The 15,047-nt window shown below is 46.9% G+C and overlaps 1 protein-coding gene across 1 annotated transcript; it reads left to right on the forward strand.

Moving 5' to 3' along the window:
- The first annotated feature begins 1,381 nt into the window (after window positions 1-1,381).
- FAXDC2 (fatty acid hydroxylase domain containing 2) lies at window positions 1,382-11,563 on the forward strand. Its single transcript, XM_050905520.1, has 9 exons — window positions 1,382-1,437; window positions 2,539-2,586; window positions 5,457-5,548; window positions 5,651-5,754; window positions 6,494-6,615; window positions 6,942-7,147; window positions 8,680-8,785; window positions 9,879-10,045; window positions 11,302-11,563. Exons 2-9 carry the CDS (start codon window positions 2,539-2,541, stop codon window positions 11,489-11,491), a joined length of 1,035 nt encoding a protein of 344 aa, XP_050761477.1. The 5' UTR covers window positions 1,382-1,437; the 3' UTR covers window positions 11,492-11,563.
- Window positions 11,564-15,047: the final 3,484 nt, after the last annotated feature.

A 15,047-nucleotide genomic window follows, 5' to 3' on the forward strand; every position in this document is an offset into this window, starting at 1 on the left:
CAGCCTTCCAGCAAGCAGCTAACTGAGATACCCCTTTTATGTCTGCCTCTCTAAGATCTAATGTTGTCTGCTACAAGGTCATCAGAGTAGAATAATCTCTTTAACCACAGAAAACTATGGCCAACACTATTTACTGTACTGTCCCAGCAGAATAATTTCATATTGCTGTTTTCAGCTCCCTACTGGGTGGTTGTAGGGAAGACAGGGAGGTGCCCTGCAAAAGGGCAAGGGATACGCGTTATAACAAGGGAAATTCTGATTAGATACTGGGTGGGGGGGGAAATTACAGAGAAGGTAGTCAAATAGTGGAACAGATTTCACAGAGAAGCTGTGGAATCTCCTCCATGCAGATACTCAAAACTCAACTGTTCAAGGCTCCGAACAACCTGCTAAGAAAGCTGGAATGGAGCAAAGCCTCAAAAAGGAATGGATTATTCAAGCTTGACGTATTTCAAGCATTAGTAGTGTTTTCTTGGAGACAGTGGGCACACCTGCACTGAGAGGACCTGTGTGACAAGATGGGCATATAGTGCATGTTATGTAACATAAAATGCATCATTGTGATCAGAAGGTCTTTTGGAAATGAAGATAAAATCAGTCTGTCCTGTGGCAAGTTATTTACACTGTTCTGTTCAGGCTAGCAGGTTATTTGTGATTGCTACTTATAGGCATTCTTCATCAGATATGTTAGAGTCCAACTATATTTTTTCAGTAAGGTTGTGGTTGGCAAATTTGATATATCGGAGAAAAAAAACATACAGAAGATCTCATAGACTGGCTCTAGTAGCTCACAAAGTCTAACAGCGAGGAGCTCTAGATCTGGGGAAAGACGAGAAGTCTTAGGACACTGTGACTTCCGTTACACATTCTCATTTTTAAGCAATAGCACCTTAGGGCACCTCTCACACTACTTTTTTTGGCCAAGGGAGACAAAGTTAACTGGTTTATTTTTTTTAAGGCTGCTACCAAAAGTTAGCATGTCCCATAGGAGTACATACAACCCTAGTGTTGAAATAGGGGGTTGGGAGTTCAGGCTCATGGTTTCAAGTTTCAAATCACTTTTTGGCTGTTTTTTTTTTTTTTTTTCTTCTCAGAACCATTTAACATCAGTTTCTTCTACTAAAGTATGTGATTTGGTGGACTGGCCTTGTCCTTTTCTGTCCATGAGTAAGCAGGAACCCAAGCAGGAAGAAAGTGTCCAGTTTTTCTCTCTTGTGCCCCTTGACTTGCATACTAACATGTAACGCAGGGAAACAGAGCTGGAAACACCCGTAAATAAACTGAGTTGCATTTGTAAGAATGTACCCAGAAATCTATCATTTCAAAGCTAAAGTATAACCCCCTGGCTAATACGGGGACCTCTTTTTGGCAGTGTATTCCTCCTTTCTGAAACGCTGCAAGAGGAGTACTCCCAAGAGGCTTGCTACCATCATAAAGGTAATAGAATATCACCTTTCTAATGAAAAATTTTCCAACTGTTTTTCTTTGTACGTTAGACAGGTGCCTTTCTACCTCCTTTGTACTTTCCTTTGTTACCTGAGGTAACACGGTTTGCCTGTGCTTGAATATTATTCTGAGTATGAAAAGCAAAATGGATTAAATTCTGCAATCCTCAGTAGTCTGGCCTTAATATGAAGAATTCATATTTATTAGAATTCATGTGTTCTTAAAGGTAAGAGTGCAGCAATATAAAAACAGCTACACAATAATCCCTAGGACAGCCACAGCACGTCCTGAAATACAGAGATCTTTCCATGGCTGTGGACAGCAGTGAAGCCTCAGCAGCTACTTAAACTTTGGGTTTGATTTTTTTTTGTTTTTTTTTAACCAAAACCAGCAACAAATGGACAAGCCAGAGCCAAATGCAGGGAGATTTATTACAACATGGCCACCAGTCCATTTAGGACTGCAAACCCTCAAATTGACCATAGTGGGGCTTGAAGCAAAGATGATTTTCTCACTTACCACGTTCTTAAGCTGTAACTTAGAGTTCCTCTGCCACGTGAGTGCACGCTGTGAGGGGCTCTACTGCGTTAATTCTTCGTGGCACAAACTCACTTTGTTGTCGTTGGATTTTTGTTGTCATCCTTGTTAGTTTAATAGCATGTCATCGTTACGGAAGAGCACGTCCCATATCATCATTTCCTTGCAGTCCGTGAAGGGCTGGAGTTCCCACTGAGTGCGATGTATTCCTGGGCCAGATCAAGGGAGGCAGCTGTGCCACAACACACCAGTGCCACGATCAAAAGCTTTGGTTTTGGCTGTTCTCCCATTTTTCTTTGTTACCCTTGCATCCCTGCTAGTCTTCTGGGACAATACTAACTCACCAGGAAATAAGGGGATTTTTCTTCTCAAGAGCTCAGCTTTGCTCCATGGCCAACCTGAAGGAGGGAGCAGGACAGGACAGAGTACGGAGAGTAAATATTTTACAGTTTTGCAACTGAACTCAAAGTTGAGGGGATTTGCTGTTGTCAGCAGTGTATTCTTCCACTCTGCAGCTGTACAAAGTTCACTTACTTAGATCACCTCTTATTTCAGATGAAAAGAGACTCTGGATATTCCACCATGGCTGAGCAGCAGAAGCAGGTAAAGGCTCAAGGTCACCTTTTGAAGGAAGCGTTATGCAGGTGCTTTGGAAGGCTGGATGTGTTGAATCATCTTCTAAGAGAAGTGACAGACACATCCACGCTCTGATCACTTTAGCACAACTAGGAGCTCATCTCTTATCACTACAGCAACATTTTCCCAGCATTTGTCCCTTCCAGTGGACTGCAGCTACAGCACCAAGTGGTGAAGGGCCTGTTATCTTTGCTTGCGTGGCAAGAGACCACAACACTCAACTGCAGCCAGAAGCTGTGCCACCTGGCTGGGCCCAGTCCTCAAAGTGGTCCTGCTAAACAATACGTTTCCCAGCTGATGTGCCCCAGTCTCTTTATCTCACAGGCAGCAACCCTGTTCTGCACTTCAGGAATTTGCCAACTTGTACAAGCCCTTTAAGGGCAAGATCTCAAGCGATCCATGGATCAGAGTTTGGAAACTACTGTGCTGGAGCAGTTGGCATGAAGAGAAACAGGGTGTTAGCACTTGGACTTGATGAACAAGATTTTTTTTTTTCCTATGTAAATGTCTCTGCTTCTACAGCTCATGTACTTATGCTGCGTGGGATTCATTCACGTAATCACTTCATCACATGCAATAAAAACACAGCCTCAAAACAGGACAGTTTCTAGCCAAAGGGATTTTAAAATAGTTTGAGTGCTGAGCTTTAGCTACTCTCTGTCCTATCTCAAAGCAGCACATACACAATGATGAGTATTAGGAGTTACTAGTTTTTGAAACTCTGAGTTCTTCAGCTGGAAGATGCTAAAGAATCTGAAATACCATTTGGTCTAACTAAAAATTCTGACACTTGTAAGACATCAGGGTTTCTTTGCTATGTTCTTTCTTCATCCCAGGAGAAACAAGGATTTTTAGGATACAATTCTGTTAAAAAGCTCTAAGCTTTTTATAGCTTTTGTAACCTTTTTTCTAAAGAATATGTAGACGGTGTTACAGGGTCTCAAGATTAAGAAACTCTTATCTCATGTCAGCATACGTGAGGCATAACACGGATGCAATTGGAAGTGTGAAACTGCTAAGAGAGCGAATCTCCAGCCCAGAATCCAGCATGCACTATCTGAAGCTGGAATAGATGGCTTTCGCCAGCCTTGCATTTGTAGTTCAGTGCACCCAGTGATAATGCTGACAACTAATTGCATTGCTTCTAATATAAACCTATAGGGTTTACAAACATCAAGCTGTAGGGCAAGAGTCCTTTAAATTACTTCCTCCCCAGCTGCTAACTTGGGGGGGTGGGGGGGAGAGAGAGAGATGATAGGAAGAAACAGTTGTTTGTTTTAATGAGGAAAGTTTCAGTGCTAATGAGCAAAGTTCTGTCCTGGGACAGATAAATATTGCTGACAAGTCCTGGGCGATGTTCAATGTTCTGTAGCTGTTACAGAATCTTAAAGAAGCTCTTAGCACTGAAAACCGTGTAGAAAGGATTCCTCTATATTGCACTACCCTAAACACACCTGCATTCAACATTTACTAGTGAGCTGTCTCTCTTGTTTGTCCTCTCTGACAGGAGACAAGCAGGACAGCAACTATGAATCATGCTATTTTTATTCCAGTCTGTGCAGCACAACAACACAGTTAAAAAACAGGAAGGACAGAGTAATGAACAAGACACTAGCTGGTTGTTACACTATATTATTTTAGAATTGCATTGATTTTTTTAAAAACATTTATCTTGCAGATAAATATAATGCATATTCACCCAAGAAAACCCAAACTAAGATTGCTGAGCTCCAGAACCCATTCCAACTTGGGCTACTCTAAAAGACAGACAGTTAATTATACATTTGTCATATATTTGCTAAACAACTTGGTTTTGAATATTTAAATGCTCAAATATATTGAATACTGCTTTTTGAATATACTTATTCCTGGAATCAAAAGGTCTCACTGGTAATTTTCTGACTCTCTTGCAGTTGCTTTGTATAGTTAAAATCCTTACTGTGATAAAAGAGTGCTACTAACATCACAGCTGCCCTTACGCTGTACACAGGAATATTTTGTCAGTAGATAACATTTCTGTGACAGAGAGCAGGGGTTTAGAGAACTTTATCCTTTTAAGAAGCTGAGTATTTTAGCTCCTTGTTACTGTGCAGCTGTTCTATACAGATGGCACGTGGTACCTACTAGCCAAGTTGTACTCTCAGTACTAGAGCTGAGTTGTACCTGTGATGGCCTAAAGGCACAGCAAAGTGAATTATGCAAGGAAAGGTAATATCCTGTATTAAACCTCTGTTATACTTGGGGAAAAAAAGGCAAGCTTCTGGGCGCGTGAGCTTGACTTCAGAGTCAGTCTTCAAAGCAAAGAGGAAAGTTGAGAGGAGTAGTTCTGGATTAACTGGAGCTGTTAATCAGATCATCTGAGCACAACAGTTCTTCACTACTGCGGGGAGAAAGCATACTGCATACTGGGCGGGAGAAAATACTGAGTGAGGGAGGTGCTGAGATGGAGCACCGTTCCTTAGCCCCAGGTCTTCCTTTCCTACTGCTCTGAGTTATTGAGAAGCCCCTTATATTATAGTCCTCCAGGTCCCGAGAAGCATGCCAAATAAAAAACAAAGAGGGAAAAATCAGTGGTCCTTTCTCTCCCTTTGGTTATTCCAGAGAAATTCCATGTCAGTGACACTTCAGGTCTCTGTAAGCATGACAGGTGGATGTGTGTGTACCCTCCCCCTCAATTACACACAATATCCCATAACAGCTTTGTTGTTATGTTCTTTAGAGAGTTTGTGAAACAAAACGGGCCATCTGAGGACTGCCTTTGCCTCCTGCGTTTCAAATACAAACGATGCTAGTGTAGGACACAGCAGCACATGCTTACTCTTGTTGCTTGCTCACAGGAAGAGAAGCTGTGGGATGCCATGAAGATCACTGCCTACGTCCTTGGTACAGGCCTGCTCATATTCACTGCCTTAGTGAACTCTGTTTCTTGGTAAGATTGTTCGAACAAAGGGGCTTGAGGAGAAACTTTTCTGTGGAGAGGGGAAAAAGCGATGATGAAAAGATGGGCAACCAAGAACACTTATTCCCACAGGTACGTGCAGAATATCTGGGACAATTTAGGCCATTTCTGGCAAACAACATGGCTAAAGTTCTACTACCTGTTTGAGGGAAAGGAGTGGACAATCTTCCTCCTTGGTGAGTTTTAACAACTCTCTGCTGTAGGAGGAACGACCCATGTATTACGTCTAAAAGGGGGACACGTACATGCCTTCCCAAACTCACTAGTGGTCCCACTGAAGAAGCACATGTAGGCTTCAAAGCCAGCCACAGCTGATGTAGTGCAACTGTGCTGCCTTGGGACTGGTTCACCATTAGAGCCCCTATACAGATTAAAAATTTGATCTTTTTGCTGCTGCTCTGAAATGGCTTCCCTGTGAAGACACTTTCCTCCTGTGAGAACTGAATGACTCAGTAGAACTAATTACTGAAAATTAAAGTAAAATTAGTGAATTTTACTCTTGCTGTAGCACCGATAAAACTCTTCTCTGTCTGTAATTAACAGCTGGTGAACAGGCCTGGTAGGGACCTTGCCAGGTCCCAGGGATCAACTCAACCTTATCCAACTTGTATTTAAAAACCACCCATGACAGAGATCCCCCAGCCTCCCAGAAAAGCCCTTTCTTAGCCTCAGTTGTGGCGAGTTTCAACCTATGAGACATTTGTCTACTCTAACCCCCTCCCCATTCCCGAGGTCTTACCTGGATGTCAGAACTTACCCATATTCCATTTTAAAGCATCTCAGGGCAGGGGATACGCTCCTGGCACATCTGGGTCCCAGCAAGGTCCTCCGCATGCTATGCCACTGTGTTTTGTTTCCCATTTAGCCATAGCTCTCAATTTATTCACACACCTCTGCCCTTTCCTCACGCCACAGGCGCTGCATTGGTGCCTGGCCTTGCTTTCTGGTGCTTCAATGGAATCCTTATGGTGGCTGACGTAACAGGAAAGCCAACCTTCATTACTCGCTATCGCATTCAGCCGGGCAAGAACGATCCTGTGAGTATTTCTCACTCTGCCTCTTCTGCTGGCTAAACACTTCCTGCAGTCTCTTAGGCTAGGAGCGGGGAGAAGAACCTGTTACGCTTTTCTCCTGGAACCAGATAGGATTCAAGGTGAATCAAGCTGAGTCTTGTATATCCACAGCAGAGAGGAAGGCATTTCTTGTAATTAGGCTACTGATCAGATCTGGATTGACTGCTTGTTAAAAAGTTGATCCCAAAACTATTACGAAAGCTGCCTACAAATCTTAAAGCTCTTTATCCTTCCAACTCAAAGCTGCGTTGCTTCTGACTTAGTCTCAAGTCCTGAATTCTCTTTTGCAGGTGGACACAAAGAAATTGCGCCAAGCCATCTACACAGCGCTGTGTAATCAGTTCTTTATCTCCTTGCCCATGCTTGTGCCCATGTTCTACGTCATGAAATGGTGGGGCAACACCTTCAGCAAGGAATTACCCACCTTCCACTGGTTTCTTGTGGAGCTAAGCATCTTTACCTTAATAGAGGAAATTCTCTTCTATTATACACACAGGTGAGCTGAGCACAGGAACAGGACTCCGGTTTTCCTCCATGCCTTTAAGCTTATACCCATCTCCTGCAACAGCAATAGTCCTAGTCCCCCCTCTTCCACCAATCTGGTATGTATATGGGAAGATTTACAAGTGCTGAAATCCACCCTTACAACATGAGGCTTTGGTGCCGCCAGTAACTACAGTAAGCAAAAGTGGGTAAAATTACAAAGGTGGAGCAGCTTAGAAGCTAAGGAAGAAACAAAACAGGTAGCTTTACACAAAAGCTGTGACCCAGCATTCTTTGAAAAGAGAAGAACAAGACTGACTGTCCTGAAAGAAAAAAGCTCAAGAAGAGGTCAGTGACTGATCTCCTGTGCGCTTGTATGGCACTGTCCTGGTTTCGGCTAGCACAGAGTTAATTTTCTTCCTAGTAGCTGGTATAGTGTTATGGTTTGGATTTAGTAGGAAAATAATGTTGATAACACACTGATGTTTTTAGTTGTTGCTAAGTAGTGTTTATACTAAGTCAAGGATTTTTCAGCTTCTCATGCCCAGCCAGCAAGAAGGCTGGAGGGGTACAAGAAGTTGGGAGGGGACACAGCCAGGACAGCTGACCCAAACTGGCCAAAGGCATATTCCATACCATATGACATCATGCCCAGTATATAAACTGGGGGAGCTGGCTGGGAGGGGCGGATCGCGGCTCGGGAACTAACTGGGCATCGGTCAACGAGTGGTGAGCAATTGCATTGTGCACCACTTGCTTTGTATAGTTTAATTCTTTTAGTATTATTATTGTCATATTATTATCATTATCATTGTTTTTCATTCCTTTCTGTCCTATTAAACTGTCTTTATCTCAGCCCTCGAGGTTTTTTTTCCGATTCTCTCCCCCATCCCAGGGGTGGGGGGGAGTGAGCGAGCGGCTGCGTGGTGCTTAGCTGCCGGCTGGGGTTAAACCACGACAGGCACCTATGAAACAGGGCCTGGCTCCTGACACCACAGGCTTTCTAAGCACTGACACCAACATTAGAGGAAAAAACTAAAGCAAGGAAGAAAAAAGCCTGCAAAAGACCGTGCAGAAGCAAGTGCAGCATTCTCAGAAATATGTAGGTTTCCCTTTTGGACAAATGCACACAAAAACCATAAAAAGCCATTTCTTATGAAGGACCCATGGAACCTAAAATTCTGACTCTAATAGTTGCCAGTAGAAAAAGTCAAAACAGTGAAAATATAAAGCAAGTCTTCCCCTAAGTAGTACTCCCAGGTTTGAGTAAATGAGTCATTCAGGGACTTTGATTTATGGGATTTGTCTGGACTTAAGTTTAACAGCAGCCAGTGGACACATCAATTGAGCGAGGGCTCAGTATTAAAGAGAGAGAGAGAGAGAGAGGGAAGCCAGGAATCCTACACTCTTACTCCCAGCGGCTCTCAAATCTTTATGTTAAAGAGGAGACATGAGCAAATCCCCAGCAGAAATTTTGTGTTATGTTACTCTATGTTCCTTTCTTGCGCAGCTCAAAACCTGCCTTTCTCTGTTTTCTCTACTTAGGCTTGTTCACCTCCCGCTCCTGTATAAGCACATTCACAAGAAGCACCACGAATGGACAGCCCCCATCGGTGTGGTCTCCATTTACGCTCACCCAGTAGAACACATAGTAAGTGGATTCTCCCACGGTCACCCTCCAGTTTCTGCGCGGAGTGTGATTTCCATGGGATGAGGAGGAGTGGTAAGAGAAGAAAAGCAAATGCGCCCTTAGACTCTTCTTTCTTAGGAAGAGGAAGCTAAGCTGCTTTGCCAAGAAGCTTGGCTGTAGAAGGGTTGCAGTACCTGTTTATACTGGACTCCACTAGCTTTAAGAGCACAGATCCAGGGGCCTCCAACAGATAAGGAACTGAATGGTGCTTCCCTGAGCACAGAGAGGGCTGGGAGCACAGATGGTGCTTTCAGCACAAGATGTGACACTTAGACAGTCTGGGTTACTGCATGGACTCAGAATTCTGTCATGATTTTCATGCTGGTGGCTGGGATCGCTGTTTGCAGGAGTGTCTCCCAGCGCTGCTCCAGCTGAGACTTCTCATGAAAACACATCCCACCTTCGGAAGATTCCACTTATAAGTACTATCTCCCATTAACAATAGTCCTGGGCTGCAGCACCAGCTCTGTGAGTCTCCCTAACTGACAGTCTTTGGGCAGCAGAATGACTTTTTATATTCAAGAGTCCAGCTAAGCCTGTCTGGTGCAATAAGCTTGGTCTGGGCAGCAACAGCCATTTGTGCCACTGGTAGGACACAATGAAGTGATGCAGCCGTGATCATCACGTCGCTGCCTTGACCGCGCATGTCCCCAGGCCATGCCCTTTTACAGCTAGGTTTCCCAAGAGCAGCTTCAGCATTATTCCAAGGTGAAGCTGAAATTCGGACCTCTGACTCCGGGGTGATTTACTGGAATCATGCTGCCCTCACACCCCCGGGGGCAGCATGTTGATCTCACATCTAACTTCTACTACAAGCTTAGGGAGCTTGGGCTGCGACTACGTTTTGCAGTGAGTAGAACTCAGTTAGCTCAGAGTAAATTATTTCTTTGATGATTCTGTAATTTCAGTAAGGTGTTTGCAGAGGGATCTTCCCTCTATGCTGTTTGCACAAAACTAATGGGATGTGTCACTCAGGTGAAACAATTCAGCTCCTAGAGGAGAGTCTGCTTGTTGAGGACCCATTAATGAGGTACAGTTTGCTTCTCATTTCTAGCTCTCCAACACACTGCCTGTCATGACTGGCCCGATGATCATGGGGTCTCATATTGTTTCAATCGCAGCGTGGTTCTCCCTTGCTCTCGTAACAACAAGCATTTCGCACTGCGGCTACCACCTGCCCTTCCTACCGTCGCCGGAGTTCCACGACTTCCACCACCTCAAGTACGTCTGGGCACTGCTCAGCTTCCCCTTCCCCTCCTGCCTGCGCCCTGGCACCGCTGACGGGCAAAGCTCCTTTGTGAGGGTCAAGTGGGTTTGCATAGCTCACATACAAGCAGAGAAGCCTATCCAGTTCGCCCGATAGCAGGCTGAACGCTGTCGGTTTTTAAAGCAGTTAAACAGAGATGAGGATTTCAGAGGACTCCAGCCCACTGCCCACGCAGCTGCCAGACACCTCACTGACATCTGCCCTCCTCCCTCAGCTGACTTGGAAACTTTCTCCAACGCACAAACACCGCAGCTGAGGCTGGGCATTTCAAGTTTCCTAAGATTACACGGGAGGAAAGCACGTAGTGTCTGAAGCAGCAGGTATCACCTGGACTTTCCCGAGCACAAGCACAGGGTCAGAGACGGTTCTCCGCAAGGCTCTTCTCAGAAGTTTAGAAGACACTGCATGTGATCTAGAATAAAGACAGAGCAAGGGCAAATTGCACAGCTGAAATAATTTGTAGGGAGCCTCCCTGTCTTTCTCCCATACACTGGGATTAGTAACATGGATCGGATAACACCTTGCCCAAACAATCACAATTAACCCTTCCTGGCAGAGATGCCCAGCCTCCTCCTGCACTGGAGAGAGCAGAGTTTCAGCAGGTTGTTCAGGGATACACACCACAGTAGTGGAAGCAGCTTTCCTGCCTCCCAGAAGCGCACTAAATTCATAGACATACTCCCTCGAACAGTTTGCCTCTCCTGCAGAAACAGCCAATGTGCCAGTTCTGTCGCCACCCAAATGCTGGGCAACACCCAAACCATGGTGCCAGTTCTCGTTATCAGTCATTTCCTCCGAAGCTCGGCTCATGCCAGGACATGGATCCCTGCAGAGCCGAGACGCTCTCTGGGTGGAACGGCTGTGCCGGCATCTGCAGCGCTGGAAGCACGGGAGCTCCGCGTCCTGGGGCAGCTGGGCCTGGGGAGCACACAGACACGGCAACATGGCTGTCCAGCTGCTCTCGCAGCTCTGAGCTGCCCGGGAGAGACATGGCTGTTGTTCAGGGCCACCATTTCTGGGTAACGATGGCACCAGAGAGGGAAGTTGCAGGAGAAGTTTCACCCAGGCTTCATTAGAGCTGCGAGGCAGACTGGTGCAGTGGCAGAAATCGCGTGGCTGGCTTATCAGGGCTTTGAAAGGAGATGGAAATAGGAAGGGCGAGGTAACCTCAGTAACTTCCAGTGATGTTTATTCTCTGTTTGGTTTCCAGGTTCAACCAGTGCTACGGAGTCCTGGGAGTGCTGGATTATCTGCATGAAACAGATACGGTGTTCAGACAAACCAAAGCCTACGAGAGACACAGGGTCCTCCTCAGCCTCACACCACTCTCAGAAAGCATCCCCGAGGCACCCAAGAGGGCAGTGAACCCAGCAGCCTGCGGTTCTTGGAGAGCCCAGTGACTAGCAGAGCAAGAGACAATGATTTATGCCAAATAGTATTTTAATTGGGAAACAAGTTATTGTTCACACGTAACAAAACCTGAAGCTGAACTTAAACATGCTACTTGAGATGACTGCACTTTTGCTGTTATTTTCTACCTAATGCACAAAACCCCCCTGCTCTAGAAAGCTATTTTTAAACAAAGTTTAGAGGGTTTTTCCCTTAATTACTTGCACTGTTCCTTGGTTCTAGCTGCCTGTGCATCAGCCAGATGTGTTCTGGGCCACATGGCTTTGGGGAGTTCCTGGGGAGTTCTCATTATTAAGGTTTTAACACTTCAGTTTTTACCTGCCATGCTTTGGCCTCTTTCAGCAGCATTCTATAGAAATGCCAGCAAGATCACTATAACTACATGTGATAGGATTAAAACCACTGTTTTTCTGAGACTTAGAACCCCTGGGATACGGGATGCAACCCCATGGAAAGTCAGTGGGGCCACAGACTTAGAAACACTCTCCCCTGCACACGTAACAGAGGCCTGACCTCCCCCAAGCAGTTTTTCTTCATGCGAGAGGTCAGTACAGGTCTGAATTAAGGGCTGTCACGTCCTCATCTCTGCTCCACAAACTAACGTCTGCAAACATAAAGCAAATTTCCCCTCTCGTAGGGCAGGAAAGGAGAGGTGGGAGCTGACGTGCTACGTGGCAGAAGCCCTGGTACATCACCTCCTCCTGCTGAGCCTGATCTCGCTCCCCACACGCCAAAAGGAGGCACAAACCAAAACAAGCAGCTCTGTACCATGATAAACTACGGAAAGGGACTTTCCGAGGAAAGAAGTGTCGCTGCTGTCCTGAGCTGTGTGGAGACCAGTGAAACCCTGTAAGAAAGGACCCAACAAAAAGCACCCGTACCTTTATGCACATCCATAAGTACCTACGCCACCGGCGTCAAGACTTGCTGCAAATTTTCTCCAGGATCTTTTTAAGTCTCAATCCTGTCTGGGGGCCTGGGACAAAAATGACACCTGCCTCTCACCATTGCTAGACCCATGTCCTAAGCAAGCCCTCCGAGGAGAGGACACGCAGGGCTGACCTGCACTGCGCTTACTGCTGTGAGCCCAGCTCTACCCATGGAAGCCAACTCTCTTCCTCCGCCCTCCTCCAGTCCCTACAACCACACAGGGATGAACCCAGCCCGATCATCCGCCCACGGCCCCCTGGGGAGGGCAAGTCAGCAGAACAGAAAACCCAGGCTGCATTGTCTTTTGAAGTTTTTATTTTTATACATTTTTTTTTGTATTAAAAAGGAAAAAGCATAATTACCACAAATTACAAAGGACTAAAGCATTACTAGAATAATGAATCACATCAGCCTAGAAAGCAGATACTCTGAATAATATTAATGTTATAATACAAGCTCTCATTCAAGTATTTTACATTTTTCTCTTTTCCTTTTATATGTGATGATGATCCTAGCACATGGGTCAAAGATTATGTACTATCGACAGAAGATGGATCATGTACAGCGGGCCATATTAACAAGATTTTCCTCCCAAGTGATACATGGTCTGTGATGAGTCATTTTAAGTTTGTCTCTACGATAAATGCAGCTGAAGAAGGTTGCACACACTTTCTAGTTTTGGGAAACAGAAGGCTGAGGTTGGGACACACAGGGTTTGAGAAGGGCCAGCACATCGAACCATCACCCCTTTTGCTCCAGGCGAGCGAGCAGAGGGCCACCCGCGCCGGGGTGCAGCTCAGCGGGGGTTTCTGAGCCACAGATCCAAAGGTTTCCAACCCCAACGGGACCGGGACAGGCTGGGAGAGGAGGGGGAGTGGGGCTGCACCGGGGAGGCTCAAGGGACCAAGTGGTGCCAAGCACCCCCTCCCACGAGGGGCACCACCGGCACGAGCCAGCCCTCGTGCGGGGCCGACACGGGGAGAGCGATCCGCAGGGGGACAGCGCGGGGACTCTGGGGTTGCCCCGAGCACGCTCCGCACGCCGCAGGGGGCTGGCTGGCACCCGGGGCGCTCCCCGCTCCTCTGGAGCTTCCCACCAAGGGATGTGCTTGTCACAGATACATCGGTCCTATGTTCAAGTGTCTGCAGAAAGTGAAACTGTAAACTACTCATTGAAACACTGCCCTCCAGCCACCCGCTCCACACCACCGAGATGAACATTTTCTTCTCAAAAAAAAAAAAAAAAAAAAAGTCATTCATCTATTACCTGTATTGGAAACTTAAAAAAAAAAAAAAAAAAAAAAAGAGTCAGTGAGGCATTTAACATCAAGTGTAGCAACCCTCTCTTAAAAAGAGCCTAGCATCCATTTCAAAACAGTGACAAAGTGACATAACCAGTCTCAGAGGAGACAGGAGAAAATAAGCATTGCAAACACAGCTTGCTACATTTACAGTTTTCCTTTTTTTTTTTTTCCTTTTGATAAAATAACTGGAAAGGCATTAACAGCTAGAAGGCCCCCTCTGCACTGCCATGCTGAACGTGTACCGACACGTGGCAGGATACTGAGGTTAATGCATCATTTTGTTACAGTACAGTCGACCAGTCCCAAGCAAGACAAGCAGTTGCTGAAACTCAAGGGACCCCAAGGGCTACAGTGACAAGCCGCCATCGGGGGTGCGAGGGGGGCAGCAGGGAGAGGGACAGACAGGCAAATGGAGCAGCAGGATTATTACTTCCCCCCCCCCCAATGAGCATGGCAAAGCAACAAAGGCTCCTCCGAAACACACCTTCCACCTCCACTCCTGACCCCATGCCAGAGCTCTGTACCCATTGCAACCGCCTGCATCCCAAAGACGGGCTGACACACAGGACCTCGGCAAGGAGCCCCGGCTGTAGCAGCCGGGACCTCCCAAGAATAGGGGCGAGATGGGGAGCACTCCCCCCGCTCTGCCTGCAGGCCTGACGGCCTCCCCCAGCCTTTCCAAAAGCAGCCGGGGCTCCCTCCGGCCGTGCCGGTGGCCGGGTGCCAGCACCGCACAGCCCTCGTGAGCTGCGGGACGGATCAGCGTTCACAGGAGTACGCACGCCCGACCACTCAGACCACCAAAATTAAAAAGAGCACAAAACATGATCGTGGTGAAGCATCCAAGCTAAAAGCAAGGCCAAACTCCCGCCTCAGCAGGAGGGCAAGAGCCTCCTCAAAAGCAAAACCCCTCTCTGGACAGCTGTCCCTTTGTCCAGCAGTGGAGCAAGCCATGTGCGATGCCTTCTGTACGCAGCCACGCAGTAAGAGGTCAAGTGCCTCTGCAGACCTGTTCCCCGTGCAAGCCACAGGACAAGGGAAAGCCTCACTGCGGCCAGCCCCTCCTCAGCCTGGCACGGACCACGTGCTCTGCAGCCCCGGCCTCGCCACGGCCACCGCACAGCACAGGGGTGCAGGATGCCGCCCCGTAACCAGAGCACCGCGGAGCTCCCTGCCCTCTGCCACCGCCCACACCGCGACCGGCGAGCATCGTGCCCCGGCAGAGAGCAGAAGTGAACGGCCCTGTGTTCCCTCAGTCTGGAAGACAGGCGGGAGCAAGCAACAGCTGCCTCAGGCGGTCATGTCCATCTTTC

This window comes from Gymnogyps californianus, chromosome 14 (genome assembly GCF_018139145.2).
Source record: "Gymnogyps californianus isolate 813 chromosome 14, ASM1813914v2, whole genome shotgun sequence".
NCBI lineage: Eukaryota > Metazoa > Chordata > Aves > Accipitriformes > Cathartidae > Gymnogyps > Gymnogyps californianus.

Excerpts from the sequence above, each read along its gene's own strand:
- FAXDC2 (XM_050905520.1), top strand. The coding sequence starts at position 2,539 with ATGAAAAGAGACTCTGGATATTCCACCATGGCTGAGCAGCAGAAGCAG. Across the intron at positions 2,587-5,456 it reads TGGCTGAGCAGCAGAAGCAG|GAAGAGAAGCTGTGGGATGC; the intron begins GTAAAGGCTCAA and ends GCTTGCTCACAG. Across the intron at positions 10,046-11,301 it reads CACGACTTCCACCACCTCAA|GTTCAACCAGTGCTACGGAG; the intron begins GTACGTCTGGGC and ends TTTGGTTTCCAG.